The 21,397-nt window shown below is 55.4% G+C and overlaps 1 protein-coding gene and 1 long non-coding RNA gene across 2 annotated transcripts in view; one reads left to right on the top strand and one right to left on the bottom strand.

Annotated features, from left to right (window-relative positions):
• CACNA1S (calcium voltage-gated channel subunit alpha1 S) overlaps positions 1–10,465 on the bottom strand; it is a 28,746-nt gene extending 18,281 nt beyond the window's left edge. Inside the window, exons 1-9 of the mRNA XM_015884788.2 lie at positions 10,140–10,465; positions 7,165–7,270; positions 3,759–3,898; positions 3,133–3,266; positions 2,457–2,609; positions 2,029–2,234; positions 1,383–1,486; positions 731–879; positions 139–220 (exon numbers count right to left, since the gene is read on the bottom strand). Of these exons, the coding sequence (XP_015740274.1) occupies positions 139–220; positions 731–879; positions 1,383–1,486; positions 2,029–2,234; positions 2,457–2,609; positions 3,133–3,266; positions 3,759–3,898; positions 7,165–7,270; positions 10,140–10,300 (1,235 nt within the window). The 5' untranslated portion in view covers positions 10,301–10,465. The remainder of the gene's footprint in view (positions 1–138; positions 221–730; positions 880–1,382; positions 1,487–2,028; positions 2,235–2,456; positions 2,610–3,132; positions 3,267–3,758; positions 3,899–7,164; positions 7,271–10,139) is intronic.
• An 8,689-nt stretch (positions 10,466–19,154) lies between these two features.
• On the top strand, positions 19,155–21,180 carry LOC107324619. Its single transcript, XR_001559524.2, has 2 exons — positions 19,155–19,705; positions 20,909–21,180. It is a non-coding gene; the product is annotated as an uncharacterized LOC107324619 (long non-coding RNA).
• Positions 21,181–21,397: the final 217 nt, after the last annotated feature.

The raw sequence follows: 21,397 nt of genomic DNA, 5'->3' as shown, positions 1-21,397 counted from the left end.
GCTCCCTTCTCCTGGAACTCTGCTCTTTCTGAGCACACGGCCCCTGGCTTTCCCCACCAAACAAAAAGCCTGGCCCATCCAGAGCTGGCAGCCAAACCCAGCCTGTGGTTTGCACAGGTTCAGCCTGTGCATACTCACAAGTAGAGAATCCATTTGTTCATGCCCTCAATTTCATACAAGCTCTCTGTCTCTGACCCTCCTTCATCCAGCGGCATCATACCTATGGAGGGAACAAAACCCCAGGCTGTCCTTGGTGCCCTTGGGAAGAACATGTGGGAGGGGATCTCTCCCAAGAGCACACCTGGAAAAGTGTCCCCACCAGAAGTGACACGGAGAAACACTGTCCCAGGGAGACAGCAGAGACAGGCTGAGCAGAAGGTTTGAACTGTCAGATGCAGCACACCCCGCAGGCCCCAGGTAAACCCTCCCTGCTGCAAGAGCAGCACCACCAGCACAAAGAAAACTGGGCCCAGTTGGGATGTGAGCAAATGCAGAACAGGAGGAGAACACTGGCTGCAGGTGTGGAAGATGTGTGTGGTCTTTCCCCAAACCCTCTTGGGAAACTCATGCACCTGTCAGTGGGAGAGCTGGTAACCCTGCAGTCTGCTAAAGACAATGGCTGAGGCAGAGCTTCTGCAAAAGCATTTTGTTTCCTGAGTTTTTAGACAAAACAAGTCTGCAACTTTTCCAGTGCTCACCCAGGAACCCAGCCCTCACAGACTGCTGGTACCTTCTCCTCTGGCGTGGTCACTGTCCATCACCTCGGCGTGGGTGATCCAGTCCATGTAGCCCTTCAGATCCTCCTCCAGCTGCTGCTTCTCCCGCAGCTTCTGAAATGTGCCTCGTGACTTGGCCTTCTCACGCTCTTTGGTGAACTCCCTGGTACAAGGCAAGCAGCAGAGAGAGGAGCTGTGCAGAGGCCAAATGCCACAGCCCTACTATGCCAGACTGGATACAAGCTTGAACTTCCCTACAATCAGAGACTGCTCTACTGACTGTTGTCTCTCTTGGCCTCATTCCATGATCCAAGATCATGGGATATCACCAACTCCCTGTTGGCTTCCTCCCTATCACCAGCTGCTGTTAGGCAGCTCCCTGCTGCAGCTGGACAGGCCAGCTAAGGCTATGTGCTGCAATGCTGCAACTGCTGATGAGTGTTTGTACTACAGGGAAAGGATTTCTGCACTGAGCTAAAATCACAGATGGTCACAGAAGCTGCTACAAAAGGTAACTGGAGCTTCAGTGTTTCCAAGCATGCAAGGAAAAAGGTTGACTGAAAGAAGGCAAGGAACAGAAAGATATCCAGGCTTTCTTCCTATACAGGCAGTGTCCACACTCTGCTCACTGATCTGCTGGCAAAGAGAAGGGACCGGGGCACTTACCCACTGAGCACCCCCAGCACCAGGTTGAGAACAAAGAAGGAACCAAGCAAAATAAGGCTGACAAAGTAGATCCAGGGCCATTCATTCCCAATGGCATCGTTAACCTGGCAAGAAGAGATGCAGATGATGTATCCTCAACACACTCTTCCAACTGTCTTTCCTGGGAGCCCCCAGCAGCCTGTAGGAGCTTTGTTCCTCTGAAGAGAGTGTTTGGGTGGGATGCAGGTTCACCTGAGAGCCTAGCTCCTTACCTTAGTGGAGGAAAAGCCAGACCTAGGTATTTGGAAGCAGATTTAAACATCAGCCTTGTGCCTAAGCCTCAGCAAGACAGTCTACCAAAGATTGGAAAAGCTTTTGTTGTCGTTGTTGTTGGAAAAACATTGTGTGGTCTACAGCCCTTCCCAAAGATGGGAGCTAGAGCACTCTGCTGCCTATATGGAGAGCAAAGGATTCTTGGACAGTGACACATGTGGACATGGGCAGTGTGTGATGGGATGTGCACCACAGTATGAAGATTGCTTGGGAAGGGCATCTTTCAGTGGGGGACTGACCTAACCCTACCAAATTGTCCTCCTGCATCCCGCCAGGCAGAACCAGCAGTCACCAGAACCAAGCTGGGCACCAAGCCCGGACCACTGGAGCTCACCCAGTAGAGCACGTCAGTCCATCCCTCCATGGTGATGCACTGGAAGACGGTCAGCACAGCAAAGAGGATGTTGTCAAAGTGAGTGATGCCGTTGTTGGGTCCCGGCCAGCCACCTCGGCACTCAGTGCCATTGATGGAGCAGTGACGCCCATGGCCAGAGGTTGTGCAGGGGGCTGGCTTCTCTGACCCCACCGTGGCAATCACATCTGTGGGGAAAAACCACACCATAAGTGGCAGGTTGGGCAAGATGAGCAGGTCCCAGCACCCCCAAATCTTCTGCAGAAGCTTTCACCACTTCCTCACTCCATCCATGTCTTGTACCACATGCCTTCCCACCCTGCCATAACACACTCTCAGGCAGAGGCTCTGTGGTCCCCACAGCCACACAGAGGTATCTCTGACTTCTCACACCCCTGCCACAGCCCCACCTGTCCCAAGGTAGTAGCAGGTCTTGTGCATCTTCCCCTTGAAGAGCTCTTGCCCCACAATAGCATAGATGATGATCATGAAGAGGACAAGCAGTGCGATGTGGAGCAGAGGTACCATGGCTTTGATAATGGAGTTCAGGACAACCTGCAGACCTGCACCAGGGAGAAGGGAAAGGGTCTCATCCACATCCCAAACAGCTTTGGGTGCACTCTGCGTTCCCCTCTGAAATGCCCAACATCAAGCTAAGTCCCAACATGGACTGAAATCTCTGCAGCTCCTTTCTCTACCCACCATCCAGGCACCTGGAACACTCCAGTAGAGCCATTCTCCAGGAAGTTAGGGAGGCTATTTCATGCCCCTCCATCTGTTTTGTTGCTCTCTTCATGACTGTATCTACATAAGCTACAGGAAGATGAGACCTCCGACAAAAGAAACTAGAGTGAGACCCTGAAGGCATCAACCACCCAAAGGTGCTGACACCAAGCCATGGAGGGAGCTATGTGCATGCTGACCTGCAGATCCCAGCACTCACAATTTCAAGCAGCAGGGAGATGTGAGGTTCTGCAGCTCCTCCACATCCATACTGGGGCTGGGCATGGACCAGCAGCAAATGGAATCTGCACTATGGCCAACCCACCCCACAGTCCCTCCTGTTAACAAGGGCCCAGCACTCACTTGGCACTCCGGACACCAGGCGCAGAGGTCTCAGCACACGAAACGCTCGCAGGGCCTTCACATCAAAGCCACCTTTCCCTCCTAAAGACCCTCCCTCCTTTGCATTGATCTGCTCCAGGGTCATGGTGACAAGCCTGAAAGAGCCAGGGCACAGAGCAGGGAAGGAAAAGGGGAGGAAAAGGAAGGATGGGGAGGAAGAGAAGCACATAAGGATCAAGACCAGGAATCTGCTGGAACAACCACGTGCTGGGGTGCAACCAGCTCTGCTGAGCACCCAGGGGCCCTCCCATCCTATCCCCAGTGGGCCCATTTCCTGTGCCAAATACTGGAAGACACTGTGCCCTCCTGCTGCCCAGGGCAAGGAAATCTGACAGGCACTGGGAAGACAGGCAAGAAGAAACAGGATTTACAGAGGGTTCCAGGGCAAGAAAAATGGGGCCTTGGGAGAAGGCCACGAGTTGACACCTCAACTTGAGGCTCAGGAAAGCTATACAGCTCTCTATATCTGTCTGAAAGGAGGATGAAGCAAGGTGGGATCTAACTTGACCCACTGCAGTCATCAGAACAACCAGTGACAGGCTATGGACAAGGCAACTGGAGTGCCAGCAGCTTCCCCCCTTCATTACCCCAGGGACACGATGGAGAAGTCGAGCACGTTCCAGCCATTTCGGAGATAAGCGTCCGTATGGAACAGAAACCCGTAAGCTATTATCTTCAGCATGGCCTCGATGGCAAAGAAGATCAGGAAGGCATATTCAAACTTCTCCTGGGGATTGCAAGCAGCAGAAGGCGCTCTGTTAGAGCAGTACCACCACCCTCAGCCTCACACCACACACGGCTACAGCATCACTGTACACCACTGCCCCACGGCCTTCCTCCCACAGCCTCTCACTGAGGCCATGCTGGACCTGTCCTGCAGCCATCCCACAGCCATCATGATGAGATGGCTGTGCCGTGGTGCCTCCCAGGCCTCAAAGCCCCCTGCTCAACACCAGACACCAGTATGGCAGATTGAGCTGCTGGAAGGAAACCGGCCCTGGGGCTTCACCATGCAGAGCTGTGCCCTGGCACCCTGAACAGAAATGGGCTCGGAATAGCTTGGCCTCCATGGGAGCATGGCCAAGAGCTGTGTGCCCACCTGGCTCTGCCTGTCACTGCCAGCCATGCTGATGGCTCTTTCCAGGCCAGGATTAAAATGCCTCTGAAGCAGTCGAATGAACAGAGATATTTATATTTCTGGTTTTCCACAACCCCTCTCCTCACTGTGCACCCCATGGAGCAGCCTGAGCTCTGTGGGGAATGGCACCCAGAGGGCAGAGGGAAGCTGCACACCACGGCTGTGTGTCCTCCCAGGTCCATCTGCCCTGCCAAATAGAAAACGCTGCCCATTTACCAGCAACCAAGGCCAAGGTTCAGACAGACGTGGTGCTTGCTCAATTACCATGTCCGCAAGCAGTGGGCATGCCAAGTGTCCCTGTCTGTCTGCCATCATACAGCACCAGACCTTGCTAGGTCTGTGGGAAGCAGTGGTGAGAGCAGAGACCTCAACACTTACAAGTGTTATCAGGGCTGCACCTTCAAGGATTCAGCTAAGGCAACTCAATGCTTGCCTTCCCCATTCATCAATGACAGATCCCCCATAGCCCATCCTTGCAATCCCAGATAAACAGACACAGTTACCATACACATTTCAGATCAGCAGCTGTCAAGGCCCAGGCTGGTCCCAGAATCAGCATCCAAACATCCAAAAGTGAATTCCTGGGCCACAGGAGAGCCAGCAGGCAGCCCCTGCAACCTGAGTTACCTCCATCCTTGGAGACTGCAAGCATCCGTACAGCACCAGCACTGTGTTGTGCTTTGTAGACCCAATCACATATGCAGAGCTGGATCATCCTGACCTGTCCTGCTGGTACAACCCCTCTGGAACTAGGAAAGCACATGATGACAGCATGGTAATTAGGTGCTATGCAGTTCCATCAGTGCTGGTTGGAGAGATTCCCCATAACCTGTCCTACGGCTGTGGGTCTGGTCCCCCCTTCCTTGTCTGGCTGTAATCTGTAGACACACACTAATGTCAGCAGAGGAAAAGCAGGTCCTGTCTGTCAGTATGTCACTAGGCTGAGGTGGAAGAGCCTCTCACTCATGCAGGTGTCACCTCTGGGACTCCTCACATAGGTGTAGCTGCAGGACATGCTGAGCAGGAGACACATGAGGCCACAAAGCAATGTCTTGAACCAGGACAGACTTATTGCAGCCTCTGGATAGCAGCAGAAAGCAGCCAGGGGACGTTTTATCCTGGCAGGGTTGATACCTGTGCTGGCACTGCCCTGAGGTTAGATCCACAACGAGCCCAGCCTTTAAAATGTACTATAAAAAGCTGTGGATCGTTATAGCCTGCTGGGCTGCTGCACAGACACATGCTTCAACAATGTTGGGGGACATGGAGTAACCTGACCTGCAGGCTCTGAATGAGACCCAGCAGCAGGAATAACACTGTGCACCACACCAATGCAATGCAACATGACACAGCTCCAGCCTGCAGAGTAACATCAACTCCCAGCCCCTGAGGCCACGCAGGACCCTCCAAAGGGAGCCACCACTTTCCCTGCATCCCTCAGTCATTGCAGCTTCTCACTATTGCTGGAAGGAAAGCCTCCAACAAGGCTTTGCTGCACTGTCTGCAGCCTCACGCAGAGCACAGCATCACCCGCAACAATGGGCATCTGGCTCCGCTCACAGCAGGGATTGCTCATCCAAAGGCACCAGAACGTGAAGACAAAGAAATGTGCAGAGTGGGGCTGAAAGAGTGAAAGCCTGGGACTGCCGATATGCCAGGCTGTTGGTATGGCAACGGGCTGAGAAAAATAAAATCAGGCATAGGATTAAAGAAATAATGTGTAAAACAGATGAAATTTCTTCATGCAATTAGCTCAGTGAGGACCCTGCCACGTGCTCCTTTCCCACAGCTCTGCCCTCACCTGCATCCTGATCTCAGCCAAATCCCACCCACCGCTGCCACCCCCACCTCCTGCTTCTTCCCTATCACTTCCATCTCCATCTCTTGGCACAGACCTCTTTGCCTCTATAACCTCTTTGCGCCTTTCAAGCCCTGTCACATCCCCATGGCCAGGGAAGTAACCTGCTCAAATGAAATCCTTTCTTTCTATTCCATATCTCAAACTTCTGGACTGCTTTAAGATTTTTCTGGAAGGGAAAAAGAGAATACAGAGAGGTGTTTTTAAGCCACAGGTTGCCAGCACTAACCTGCACACAACACCCACCCCATCACTGCGGAGTCCTGAAATTAGCAAACAGAACATTTTGGTATAAACAACATATTTGGATGCTTTGATTCAGTGCCCAAACTCAGATTCACCATAGAAATCAATATGGATTGAACTACAGTTGGGATCTAAGAGGGGGACGCGGCGAACTAAACCTAATGAAAGCTATTGATTTGGATCACACCAAAACATCTTATTCCAGGCAAGATGGAGGGACTGGAAACAATGGAATAATGGATTGGGAAGGTTTGATCTCTCCTTCACAGAGGTTTTGGGTGGTTTATTTTTTCCTCTTTAAAAAAAAAATGTCCCAGAATTAAAATTCAGTTTAGAAATGAATGGCCAGGCAATTCGGTCCCAAAGATGCTAAAACAAAACATTTCAGCCTTCCTGAAACAGGAAGTTTCTTTTTGGAAAGACTGAGATTAAAAGAAGGAAAAAAAAAAAAAAAAAAAAAAAAAAAAAGGAGGAGATCTATCCTTCCTTCCCTTGTACTTCTCACACCACTCTGCTGCTTTTGGTCTCATCCTACACCCATTTCCAGCACCTCTCCAGACCCATTCTGCAGTGGTGTCTCTCTGATTTGTGGCCTCTCTCACTGCACTGACACATGAGGCCACCCCACAGGGCAGCAGCCCTACAGATGCCAACACTTGGCACCCAGACACACTGAGGATGAGCTCCATGGAGCAGTGAAGGCTGACGGCAGCTTTGCAGAGGGGAGGGTGGCAGGAGGGCTGAATCTCACCAGGCTGGAGTTGGCCACGTTGGTGTCATCCTCAGGCATGGGCAGGTAGATGGCAAGGGCGACGCAGTTGGCAAAGATGGTCAGGAGGATGATGATCTCAAAAGGTCTGAAACAGTGTTAAGGAGCAGAGAGAGAGATGGGAAAGCAGTCCCTGCATATAGCCTGTCAGGGTGTATGTGGGGGAAGCATAGGGAAACAGCCTCCTTCTGCCCATTCCTGGGGTCCCTGGAGAGAGGAAGGAATTGAGACAGGGTGAGAAACAGGACCTGGAGAGGGGCAGCACCCACACAGGATGTAAGGGGACAAAGCACAAAGTGAGAGGCTGCAGCTGAGGAGGACCAGGAAGGGGACTGGAAACCTGGGAATTCCCCCTTCACATCATTCAGGAGCCACCCTGAAGGCTCAAGATCCTCTCCCATAACACAGAGATCACAAGAGCATTGCACTCCAGAGCCTGGTGGCCCTGGCTCCTGTTGTGGTGCCCAGCCGCCAGAAGGAAGAGGCTGCAGAACTGCAGACCTAATGTACACTGTGTCACCCCAGGCTGGCAGCTCAACCAGCAGACACACAGCTCACACCTCAACGTCCCACAGCCCATGCAGGCAGTGCACTCATGGCTGTTCTGCTGAGTGCCAGAGTCTCCCTCCATCCCCAGAAAGAATTGAGTCATCTGGGCCCTGGGGCACCTCTGAACAAAAAGGATGGTTTGTTGTTTACCTCCAAGGCCCAGGGACAGCCACTTGGTCACTCCTGCTGCTGTCACTGCTCTGCTGGGCCATTGAAACCTCAAGGTCAGGCTACAGCTGTCACATTCCAGCAGTCCCAAAAGGGCTCACACTCCCACAGGACATTGGCCATGACAAGGTTCCCACCCCATGGACCACAGCCTCTCCTCCTCCCAGCACAGCTCAAGCCCACTGTCCCGTGCCACCCTGGAAGAACAGTAGCCAGCCATGCTCTTTTGCTGTCCATTGCTGATTGCATCCAGGCCACACAGGTTTGTGCTCCAGACACCACACCGTGCAGCTGTGCACGTGCCTAAAAGCAAAGGAGTCTTCTCTGTGCACCTGGTGGCCTTTTGCTGACAGGTCTGGGTACAGCGTGGCACAAAACACAATGAACGTTTTGGCCCCAGTTCACTGCTGAGTGCTTCCTAGTTCTCATCCCACCTTGGGCAGAGCCTCCTGTGAGCACCTGCAGCTCAGACCTTGAAATCCAGCATCCCAGCACAGCAGCCCTGAAGTCATACTAGCATTTCCCTGCACTACAGTTAATCAACTAATTATCCCCATTCCCAGTTAATTATGCAGAATGGGTCTGAAGCAGCCATGCCACTGTCTGATTCAGCACCATAGGGTGAGCAACACACAGCTACCTGCTTGAAGGGGTGAAAGGAGCAGCCCACCCTGCTGCCATTCATCACAGCCTTTGTGCAGGTGCAAGGATGTGGGAGATATGTGACTGTTTGGTGAGAGCTGGGTAAGCAGAGCAGGAATCACAGCCACATTAACCAGCGCAGTGCTGGAAGTGGACTTGGATCTCTTGTTCCCATGCTGGAAAGGAACTTTCTGACCACTGAGGGAGCAGAGTCCAGATTGGGGAATTCTCCTTTACTGCTTCAGAGATGCCTCACCAGCACATCCTTCTCAGGGCGGTGTTTGTCTCAAATGGGCAATGGGTATGGAAAACACTTGTGCATACAGACGAGCTGCAGGGGAAGAGTTGGAAATAGGCCCTACGTCTTCCAGCATGCTCAAACACATTCCTCATCCTGGGTCAGCACATGCCAGAGCAGGCAGAGCATAGAGAGCCTCTCCCACATCAGTGCATCAGGAGAGCAGCATGGAGGGAGAGGTGGTGTCCCACCAGGGAGGTGCTTCCGACCTGGGTAGGACACAGAATCCTGGGCAATGGATTTCAGTGACATTGCTCTTGTGCCCGGCTGTTTTTATACCCCCATGCACCTGACTGCCCTCATTTCAGGGTCAGGATGTACAAGCCCTCATGGGACAGTTAGGGACGTCAGACCAGGCAAGCTGCCAAGTGGGGATTAGCTGCGACTGTATTCTGTGGGGATACCTAGTGCATGGGTTTGGTATCGCTGCATGCATTCCTTCTCCTGGGGCTCATCTCTGCTCTGCAGTGTTTGCTGTCAGAGCCACAAAGCTGAGGAGCTGACATGGGACAGGATCCTTTCCAGGCAGCTGGAGAGCAGGCAGTATCATTACTCTCAGCCTAGGGTGGCAGAAGGGCTGAATAGAAGCTGTGCTTCTCTTCCATACCAAAACATCCCAGTAAAGAGATGGCCAGTCAACAAGCAAACCCCAGAAGCCCATCCCTGAATTAACTCAGGGGCACTGGAAGATCACATCCTTTTGAAAAATGACACTCCAAAAAGCCTTCACCTGTGATACAGTACCAGGGAGGGACAGGAAAAGGGGACGATAGCATTGGCAAGGAGTTGGGAGACACTGCCAGCCCCCCCAGCATGGCAGGGAGTAGATGCAGGACAAGACAAGAGGTGATGCACACAAAGAGATATCCCAAGCAGCTCACCGTGGTCTCACTGCCCAACCCCGAGCCCCTCTCACTGCAGTTCCCAGCCATGGCTCTCCTGCTCTGCCTGGTCCCATCCCCATCACACCTCTCCCATCCCAGCACAGCTCCTTACAGACACAAAACACATTCACACCCCACAGTCCCTTGCCACCCAGGTTGTTTCTACAACACCCCACCAAAGATCCCCCATGGCTTCACAGCCCCATCTTCCCATATAAGCTCATCCGAGCCCAGCTGACACAACCATTGCCTCTAACACATCCTCCAGGTGTCCCCAATTGCTCTTCCTGCTCCCTCATCGGCTCAGTGGGACAGCCAAGCACAAAGCCCAAGCATGGCCACCACAGCAGTGTGCTGTGAGCTCTCCTCCTGCAGACTGAGGGTCCTGCTCCCCAGCACCCCTTCCCAAAGGATACTTCCACTCCACGATGCTGATGCATGCCTTCCGCAGTGGGTTCTGTAGGGTTAAGCAGAACAGAGCCCTGGGTGGCCGAGGGGCTACTGGTGGCACTGGCTTCTTGGACTTCTCCTTCTGTTGCCTCTTCTTCACATCATCCTGCTGAGACACAGGCTCCATGGTGGTTCTCCTCACGCTGTTTCTCTCTCTCTCACCCCTCGGCCAAACCCCCAGCCCCAGCCAGCCAGAGCTCCTCCAGATCCCCCTGCTTGAGGAGCCGGGCTCTGGGGGCTGGAGGCTGCGTTGGTACGCACAGCACACAAAGCACAGACTTAAATTTAGATCCCTGGCTCCTGGGTGCTGTCGCAGCTCCTGAGGCAGCAAAAGGACCCCAGCAGCTGTCGCTTCCTTACCCGGCGCATTGCGAGGCGGGCAAGTGCTTAGCATGCCGCTGAGAGGGCTGGGGGTGGGGAGGGCTGCCTGGCACCACGCTCATCTTCTCCAAAGGAAAAGTGCTTTTTGTCCCTTGTCACCTCTTTCCCCCGTGCTCCAGGCTGTAAGGAAAGCCAGGAGAACACATGCAGTCCTGTCTGATAAATCACATTTCTGTGGTGAAAAGGACAACAGGGATGCGGGGCACTTTCCCAAAGAAATATTCTTGAGGCCCCTCAATGGGTGTAGCCACAAAGGTGAGCTGGCCCTAAGGGGGAAAATGCTGACAGCAAACACCTGCTAGAACACTGACAGAGCATGATTCTTGCCAGCATGGGAGCATCCCTGGAAGGCACGGCTTGGCCTCATTTGGCAGCTGGGAACCTGACAGTCAGAGACATCCTGATGATACCATCAATAAAAGCAAAACTGAAGAACTTTAACAGCAAACATCACCTGGAAGGAGAAAACAAGCCTCAGGAAAATGAATCTTGGTCTGGGAATAGGAAACATTGTAATCTATCAATCAGCTCAGGTGAGAGAAATCAGCAGTAACTACTGGCTGCTCTAAGAGGCAGTATCTTCAGTCTCTGCAATACAAAAACGTCTCATTTCCTAGCCAAAGTGGAGGTTCTCCCTCAGAATTTTCTGCATCACATGAAGTTTCCTTCCCTACATTTCCTAATTAAATATAATTTTCCCCGGGGAGCCTTGGCTGACTCCAAACTTTGTGATGCAAATCAACTCCAACGTGAGATTTAGTCCATCACTGTCTGGTCCACTTTTGAGGGTTGGCCTCTTCTGAAACAGGTTTACCTAATTAGGCTCTCGTGAGGTTGGTTTGATCCACTCACAGCCTTCTAAGATTGGTTTGGTACACAATAATTTCATTATTATATGCAACTGTCCTAAGTGTAGTAATGCTAAGTATACTCAGTCATAAGTCCAGCAGTTACAGCATTGAGAAGCTGTACAGTAGCCACCTGCATTTGGTGATGTATTACTGACTTTCAGTGCATCTCATTTCCTTCCTACTACTTCTAATTTCTTATGTTCTCAGTGCTATTTCCTCCAGATTTACTACATATATGTACACACACACTTCTTGGTAATATCTATAACAGGTTGTTATCCAGATACATCTGCTTTTAAAAATTGTATTTATTATATTTATTAAATTGTATTTATCATATTTATTAAATTGTATTTATCAGTGGTGGTTTGTGGCAACCCGTAACAAAAGGGAAATAATGCCTCCATGCCCTTCTGTATTACAGAATCTCACAACCAGCTGTTGCAGTCTGTACACACCCATGGCCCACACCGTTACACTCCACCTTCTGTAGGATTTCAGCTTTGTTTGGTGTTCACTGCTCAGTTCAGCCCTCGTCGTCCTGCAGCTCTGGGGTCTCTGAGGCTGAGCACACTGAGCTGATGCAGGCAGGGATTAGACCCCAACCTCAGGCTCCACACTGAGTCCAAAACCTGCTCTGGTTTGCTGTGAATGAAAGACACAGGAATTGCAGCAGTGCAGAGATGTGGGGAAATCAAGGCACAAGGACGTGCTGCTCTTCTGGTTTTGCTGGAGCAGTCAACAGTCACACTAACCATACTCCCATCCTACTGAGATGTGATGGTCTAATAGAGCTGTGCCCCAGCCAACACCCTGCACCACAGCGAGCTGATCCACCCGCTGCATAGCACTGCCCAAAGCTTCCTCGCCTTCACTTTGCAGCACTCACTTAACCCACCGTAGAGCCAGCTCTGCTTCGGGAGCACCGGGATGGTCCCTCATCTCATTTCGTCCTTGTCCTTCCACTATCCCTTTGTGGAAGACAGAGCTTCACTTCTGCTACCACCTCTTGCAGAGCAGCAAGGACTCAGGGCCCACCCAGCGGCCAAACAGCAGCGGGTGGGCCGCAATAACGGACAGCAGCAGCACGGGACCTCCGCCCTAACGAACCAAAGAACGGCCCGAGCTGGAACGGACCCACAGGGACCCCCGGCACCACCCGGACCCTACGGCAGTTCGGGGCTGAGCCAACTGCCCCCGAGCCCCCCCCAGCTCCAGGAGAGCACAGAGATGGACGCTGCCGCTCTGCCAAACAACCAACCCACGGCCCCCGGCCGCCCCTCACGCTCCTGCCTCCATTCCTTTCCCTTTCTCCACAGCCCTCCTTCGGACGCCCCCCCATAACTTTACGCCCTTCTTACAGTGAGGTGAGGCAGCGCAGACCCCGCCCGCCCTCACAGCCCCATCTTAGGAGGTAACTTCAGCCCTCGGGCTCAGCACAGACACCTCCCCCCAACAGGACCCGCTCCAACCCCCGGCCGCCATGACAGCGCCGCGCCGACACCGCCCCGTGCGTCGTGCGTCATGCGTCATCACGTCGGGCGACGCCACGCGGTGGGGTGGGCGAGACCATTCGTGGTAGAGGCGGGGGGAGCAGGCGGGGCCATTATGTGAGGGGAGGGGGAGTGAGGGCGGAACCATTGCGGAGTGGGGGGGTGACTCCCGCAGGCGGCGGCGGCCCCGCAGTGCTGACAGCGGCCGCCCGGGGGCAGCAGAGCCCGCAGCAGCCACGCTGGGACTTGGGTCCAATAAGTGCCAGTCCCGAGCTCAGCCCATCCCGAGCATGGGACCACCGTGATGGCTTCGCCTCCCCCAGAGCCATTGGTGCCATGGAGGAGCAGTGAGAGGAGCTTGGAGCCCCGCCGTGCCACCCAGTGCCAGCATCAGAGCCACCACAAAACCAAAGCTGAACCTGGTTCTGGTTGAACACAGTTCAGGTTGGAAAAGGCCGTTGAGGTCATCAATCCAACCACAGCCCGTCCCTGCCGCGCCTGCTCATAGGATGGAAATGACTTCTAGGACCACCCGACCCAACCGCCAGCCCCATTTCCCTCATGCCCACTCATAGGATCGACGAACCATCAATGAAGGAAAAGACCTTTAATATCATCCAGCTCAGCCCCAATGGGACACAGCGCAGCGCTGCCCCATCTCCTCACCCCCCCATCCCGCCCCTATAAGCCGCGCTGCCGGGGGGTCGTGGCGGCCCGGGGGGGCGGTGACAGGGGAAGCCCTCGGGGCCGGATCGTGGCGCGGCCGCCTTCCGCCCCGGAGTCACCGCGTGCCGGCAAGGAACAAAACAAGCCCGGAGCGGGAGCCGCCACCGGCACACGGCTGATGAATGGGGCTAAGAATAGATTTCCTGTTTACTGAGCTGCTGGGGCAGAGGGCACACGGCGCTATTTTTGCCACTCCTGCCCATCCCGCTCCCTATAGGAGCGCTGAGCATCCCCCAGGCGCTATGGGCTGTGAGCATCCCCGTACGGGCTCCGTGGGACCCAGCAGTGTGTTTTCCCAGATGAAAGAGAGCTTTGCACTCAGGGCACGACCCTTCCTTGGCAAAGCGCTGTGGATTATGGCACTTTCTGTCTGCTCCTCTCGGCCCCTCTCAGGAGCAGCACAGCAAAACCCTGAGCAGAAGTCGCTCCGTTTCCTATTCTTGAGAATGAGGAAGGCCAGGGGCCATTTACTGGAATCCCCAGCCACAGCCCTCGCTGCAGCCTTTTCTTGTAAGCACTGACCAAAATACATTGTGAAACCCGCACCCGGCTGCTGCATGGGGGGCTGGGCAGCCCAGCACTGAGAAAACCCAAAACCATAGCAGAGAGGGGATCGTTGTGGGTAGCAGCATCCCTGCAGGGGCTGCATCACCCTGCGCTTGCCCTGAGCCCCAAACAGGGACCCTGACCCCAAATTCCATACCCCAACCCTGTATCACAGCTGGGTCCCACAGCCCACGGGGGTGCAGGAAGGTGTGTGGCTTCTGTCACCTGCCCGATGCTGTCCCAATGCATCGCACAGACATTGCCAGGAACCTGCTCTGTGGGGTGGGGGCTCTAAAGGGACAGGCTCCATAGGGTTTCCCCTCTCCGTAGGCACTCCCTCTTTATAGTTGCTCCTCTGCTGGGGATATTCTCTTGCTTGGCAATTGCAGATGCTGTACAAAATGGGTTGGGTTTTTTTGTTGTTGTTGTTTGATTGTTTTTTGTTTTGTTTGGGATTTTATTTTTGCTATGTGGGGTCTTTAGCAGACTGTATCATGAGGGCAGCATCTGTGCTGGTTGGGGTATATAAAAGCCAGGCTCCATAGGGGCTTGCTCTGTAGCTGCTGGGCTCACAGGTGCATCCCTGCTGGAGCAGAGGTGGGGAATCCACACTGTATGAAGCTGAGCTGCTGCTCCACACCTGCCCTACAGATCTGCAACGCTGTGCTTGGTGCTGCTCTGTGAGAATTCCCTTAAAGCCCTTTCCAGAGCATGGCCAAGAAGACTGGAGCCTCTAGTAATTGCACCCCACAAATTCCCCCCCCCAGGGAACAATGCAAAGCTGAGGGTTCCCCAGAACCCACCCTGCTGCACCCCCTTCACACCACACTGCACCCCCTCTGCACTGCACTGCACTGCATCCCTTTGGCACTGCACTGCGTGCTGCAGGCTCTCCCCAGGCTCAGGGGAGCTTTGGGTGGGTGCAGTTTCCACTTCCTTTCCACGGCCTCCAGCAAAGGGCGTCTCGTGCAATGGAACCAGGTCGTACACTGCGGCGTCTGGCAAAGATGCAGGAGATGCAGGAGGTGTTTCCCATTGGCACAGGAATTCACTGTTTGTGCGTGTGTTGGGGGGGGGGGGAAGAGGTTGTTATTATTTAATTTTATTTCCTGCCTCCATCCAGGAATCTCTGCAATGTGCTGCTACTGGGGAGGTTGGGGCAGCCGTGAGTCACTGGAACGTGACTCAGTGCTGCTGCTCTCACACAGGACATGAGCAGAATGCAGAGTGCCAAAGGAAGGGAACAGCCCTGCAGCACTGCTCAGACCCACATTTCCCACGGGGAGACCCCCCCAGTGCAATTGGAGCTGAGCTCCATATGGGATCAAAGTACAGCAGGGGTCAGAGCACTGTATGGGGGGGGGGGGGGGGGGGGGGGGGGGGGGGGGGGGGGGGGGGGGGGGGGGAGGGGAGGGAGTCCTGTGCTGAACCCCAGCACTCTCACTGTATTCTATGGCCACGTGCTGCCCCTCCTTGTCCTCATGGTGACGGTTTCTGAGGGTCCAGGGACAGTGCTGAGCACTGTGACTCTCATCACACCCCAGGCATGGCCTCAGCTGCCTCTGTCAGCCGTGATGGAAAGCCAAGCCAGACTGGCAGGCCCTTCTCTGTGATCTTGTTAATTAAGAAATACATTTAATTAGCAGCACCCCAGCTGTGACTCAGCTCATCATCATGATCGAAACAAGAGCTGGCGCCATGAACCCCCAACCCCAGCAGGACCTCACTGGGGTTTTGGGGTGGGTTCCCATGGGATGGGGTGGATTGGGGCCATTCCTGGGCACAGCTGCTGTCACCCCTGCCAGGGGCAATTCCCCATCACCATGCTGCAAAGAATCACATTAATAACCCATTTACCACACTATAAATAGCCCTGATAACGACACCCAGAGCTTTCCAGGAATAGATCTTCAGAAACGCGGGGAAAGCTGTTCCCAAAACGCCACGATGTGCAGATGGGGAAACTGAGGCACAGCCGTGCCATGTCCCCGGACACGGAGCCTCTGCCGGGCGGCTGCAGAATAAACCACCATGGAAATGAACCCCTTCTGTATATTCATAGGTGCCGTCCTGCCAGTTGGAATCACAGAGGGGACAGCCAGAGGAAACTGGGAGGCTGCCCGGACCATGGGGGGCTTTGCTCAGCACCACGGCCCCGCGCTGGGGTGGGAGTGGTCTGCGGTGTGGGCTTGAGGAGCTGGGACGTGTGGGGCTGTGCTGAGTAATGCTGCGGAGCAGCACTGCGCGCGGGGTGTGGGGTAGCAGAGGAGTCTCCCCCCTCCCTCCCAGCAGGGCTATCTCCCCCTGTAACCCATCCATGGTGGCCAAAACGGGGGCCCTTCCCCTACAGCTAAATTCATCCCCGTGAGTGATTCTCCCCCATCTGCATCTGCAGCACAGATCTCGGCACCACCTCCATCCCCATCCCCTCACGCACACACCCCTCCCTGCACCACCACGTGCAAGGTGGGGGTATGGGGGGGGGGAGCTGCACGCACACGCGGGGCCGCACCGGGCAGGGCCGCCCTCGCTCGGGTTTCCCGCAGCCCCCGCAGCGGTGCTGCCTCCCCCCCCCAACCCCGAGCGGGAGGAGCCGCCGAAGCAGTCCATTAGCGATGCAGACAGTGCCGCTTCCCCGTCTGGAGCAGCCGCAGCCCCCGCAGAGCCCCCGCCCGGCTGCGGGGCTGCACCCCCCGAAGGTGCCATTCTGAGGGTCCCCCGCCCGTGGATGGATGCTGAAGGCGGCGGGGGGAGTGGGGAATGCATGAAGGGGGTTTCCTGCCCCCAAAGGGTGGGCGGTGGGAGAGGGGTGACCGCCGTGATTCCCCGCAGGCGGTCGCAAATATCGCTGCGTATCGCTGCTGGCGGGAAGAGGGGGAGGTTATCAGAAGCCCATGGGGGTGGGGTCGTGCTGTCCCCGCGTCCCCCCGGCCGCTGCGGGAAGGGTGGGCGCTACCAGCCCCGTTTGAGAGGCGGATGGGGAGATGAGGACGGAGCCGCTGCTCCCGGGTTGGGAAATAGAGATGGGGCAGTGAGGAAGGGGTGGGGGCGGCAGGGGGACAAAGCCACCACCGTGTGCCGCCCGCCTCAGCTGCAGCCCTGAACAGAGCCGTCCCCTTGCAGCAGCTCCAGCCCCTGCAACGGGTCCAGCCCCTGTGATGGGTCCGTCCCTTTGCACCACAGCCAGCCCCGTCCCTCTGTATCACACCCAGCCCTCCGCACCGCGTCTGTCCCTCTACACTGCATTTGTCCCTCCGCACCGCATTCATGCGTCTGCATCCATCCCCACATCATCAAAAGCCACCGCGAAGCCGGGGGACAAGCAGCTATGGGGCGGGAGACGGGGCGGAAGGGGTCGCAGAGAAGTCCTCGGCTGCTTCCCTATGGATTGCTCCCCCCATCCCTCCCCGCTCCGTTACCGGCGCGTCCCATTGGAGCTGCCGAGCGCGGGGCAATCGGGGACAAGCACGATGGGGGGGGGAGCGGCTGCCTTTATTTTCCTCCATCAGAATCCACCCGCCGCAGAGAGAACCGGGGCGGGGAGGAGGAGATGAGGAAACCCATTCGGATCTGCAGAGGGGATGCTGCCACCCAAGCCGTAGCGTTAGATTTATTATTATTATTTATTCATTTATTTGGTCGGTTATTTTAGTGTCTCTTCTCGCCTCGTGGCGGAGCCGGGTGATAAATATCGGCATTCTGGTAAGCGGTGAATCACCGCCTGCTGACACGGGTGCTCCTGCCCACCTCCCCCCACCCCCAGCCCCACGCCGCCCCACCACAGGGCCCTGTTGGCCGCAGCAAATATGTTTGGCAGCGATCCCCTGGCTGCCGCCCTAGGACGGTGCCGGGAATAGGCTCCAAATCATGTTCTGTGGGCAGGCGGCCGCTAGGTAATGGTATTTCCATGGGTGACGAGATGCTGTGGGGGGACGTGGGGATGCTCCTATCCTCCTCTGGGATGTGTCTCCACTGTAGAACCCCACAGCCACCCCATTGCTGCCTTGTTCCCACCAACTGGGTCCCACCTTGGGGCTGATCTCTGTCACTTTCCAGCCACACATCCTCCCCCCGAGCATCCCCGACACCCCCAGATCCCACTGCCTCCCTGCAGCCTCACTCTGGGGAATGCAGCCCCCTGCCCTCCCCCAGGTCAGAGCATCCCTTCCCTGGTTCTCATCCATGTGCTGCCAGTGCTTGTGCCAGATGGATATCCTGAAGTGGTACCAATGTGTGCATCAATTGGTACCACTGCTGCTGTAAGAGCCCTGTGTTCTTACTGTGATGGGTCCAGCACACCTGGAGGAGACACACCTGGGGCACTGACCATGCAGTATCACTTGGTGCCATGTGGCACATCCTGTCCACAGCGTTAGCACTGACTCCGTGTGGTCCATGGGAGCCCAGGGGTGGCACCACAGCAGAATGTGGGGTTTAAAGACTCCCCCCAGCAGCGGCTGATCCCCTCCACAAGTTACAGAAGGTCCTTGGACCTCGTGAGCAGCTAGTGTGAAGCTGTAATTACCTTAATTAGCTCTGGGATTGCATTCCCTCCCTGTGCTAATTTCGTTTCTACAGTAACCAGCCTGAGAGGTGTGCGTGCGCCCGGTCCCATGGCACAAAGCAAAGCAGAGAGCAAAGCCCTGAAATCACCCCAAAACCAGGGAACCCCCCCCCCCGAATCCCTTGGCTACACCCCAGTAACAATGCATTCAGGTAACCCACTGTGGGGGTTTGGGAGGGTCCTGGATGCTCCCCACTGTCCCGATGGTGTAACATGCACCACCCAACCCTGGGTGCAGTGGGTTTGGGATCACATAGAGCCGTGGCTCTTTGCTTTCTGCTGTAACTCAATACCCCCCTGATGTAAAAGCCATTTGGGAGGAAACCATAAAAGCTTCAGGAAATGGGTATTAATTCACATCGAGGCAATAAAGGGGAAGGAGGGCTCCCAGGCAGAGCACTGGACCCTGGGGAGTGACAGGTTGTGCCCCATTGCAGCAAAAAACTCCCCAGATAGGAAATAATCCTGAGAGCTTTGGGGCTCAGACCTGGGGAGCTCCAAAGTGGGAACATACAGCTGCGGGCAGAGCTCCGCTGCCCGTACAGCCGGGCAGCACTGACCACCAGAAGGCAATGGGAGCAAGGCGCGGGGCTGCCTCCTTCTCACCCGGCACATTCCACGTGGGTCCGGCGGTTGCCCTGGAAATGCGGTGGGGGGGTGGGGGAGGGAAATCATCTGAGAAATTAAACAAAAAGGGCCACGAGGCTGAGCAGGATGCGGTGCTGCGGAGGGAGCGGGTGATGCTCCGGGGGCTGCGTGCTATGCCCCCCCCTGAACCCCGGGCTATAAATAGTGAAGGAGAGCAGTTGCGGTGACTACCACGAGGCTTTGGCAGCTCCAAAAAGCCACCGGGGTGGGTGGGGGAGGGCGAGGGGGGTGACAGCGTGCGGGGCAGCGACCGCACTCCCATCCTCATTTTCCCGGCGTGGATTGATCCCCTCGGCGGGCAGCGGCTGCAGGACACGGTGAAGGTGCGTTTTGCTGAGTGGCTGCTTTTTAAAAATAACTCTGCCTTTGTCAGCAGGTCGGGGCTGCTCCAGATTGAAGGATCGCAGCCGCCCATCCCTCCCCTGCTCCCCTCTTTAGGATGCTCTGGGGGATGCTGGACCGCCGCATCCTTTGCCTGGAATGCTCCCACCTCCTTCATGCATCACCATCCCCAGGTGCTGAGTGGGGGATGCGTGGGTCCTTATACCCCCACAGCCCACCTGGGAGCTGCTCCCCCTGCCCATGGGGTTGAGGAGGAATGGGGGCACACGGGCACGGAGCTGCCAGCGTCCGATAAGCTGAGTCACGCGATGATTACACCCCAATGTGAGTGTGTTCGTGCAGGGATGAGAGATGCTCACATGAGGCAGCACTGAGAGCTCCACGCTTCCCCCCCCCCCCCCCCCAACCTGCAGCTGAAGGCTGTGCCCCATCCACCGCTGCGGCAGAAAAAGAGTAGATTCAGCCAGGTTTGATTTGGAATAGGGAAAATGCACCAACACTGGGACCGCAGCAGAGTGATGGATGTGGGGGGGATAAACCTGACAGGCAGAGTGGGGGCTCTGGGGGACGCCGGGGGGAATGGGCAGCTGACATGGGGGGAAATGGGCAGGGAAGCAGCTCCATGGGTTTGCCCTCCCTGCTGTGTGCATGGGGTTGTGTTGGGCTCAAATGGTTCAAAGGGAAATGGAAACGGAGTGAATGGTGGTGCTGCACAGCCCACGGGGATGCAAAGCAGGCCCTGATACACAAAGGTTCTCAGTCCCCATTGGTGACTGGGACACATTTAGGAGCAAACACTGAAAGAGGCTCTGAGCCATAGGGAATGACCCCGTGTTCCCTAACAGCAGAGCAGTGGCAGCTCAGTGTCCTTGTGCGTATATTCCCATGTCAGAGCACCCAGCTATAGGAATGGCTCAGTGCTGAGTCCCACAGGGTGGGGACGTGAGGCCAGCACTGATGGCCCCATCCCGATAAGCCCATCCTGAGCTGCAGCAGCTGCAGCAGCTGCAGATAACAGCTCTGTGCCTGCACCACACTGATACCCCGGTGCTGACCTCTCCCTTGGGGCTCAGCCCCACCACCTCCACGTCTCACCCCAAAATTCCCCCAGGAGAAGCAGGATGCATTGCACTGACCAGAAGGGACATTGCCACGTCATGCCTTCCCCCCTCTGTTCTTTTTAGGTTTGGAAGAGAATCCACTTTGCCCCATGTTCTGGGGGGAAAAATCATTATTTTATGAAGCTGAGATCTCCAAACCAGGATGAAATCCACCCAGAAACCCCACGAGAGCCATCAGCATCATGGGTCGTGGGGGAAGCAGCTGCTTTGGGGATTATTAATGAGCAGTGAATGGTGGGAAAGGCAAGGATCAATCGGAACAAAGGAGTTCAATGGCAAAAAGAAATGTCTGCAGAGTAATGGGAGTCCATTTCTCCTGCTGACTGTCGGAAGCGCATCCTGTTAAACATCCATCAATTATCCCAGCTTGAAAATGCATTTAGGTTATGAGGAGTTATCCATCAGATACACTTAAAGGCGGTGCCCCCCTCTGCCCACCACCCTGCAAAGAGCTTCTCCAGGAAGGGAAACAGCCAGTTGGCAGTGAGCAACTGCATTTTCTCAACCTCCTTCAGTACTCACATTTCCCCTCCACCTACCCCATGCCTCAGT

The sequence above is a fragment of the Coturnix japonica genome, chromosome 26, assembly GCF_001577835.2.
Source record: "Coturnix japonica isolate 7356 chromosome 26, Coturnix japonica 2.1, whole genome shotgun sequence".
Taxonomy (NCBI): domain Eukaryota; kingdom Metazoa; phylum Chordata; class Aves; order Galliformes; family Phasianidae; genus Coturnix; species Coturnix japonica.
This window is presented reverse-complemented; position numbering and strand designations above follow the sequence as displayed.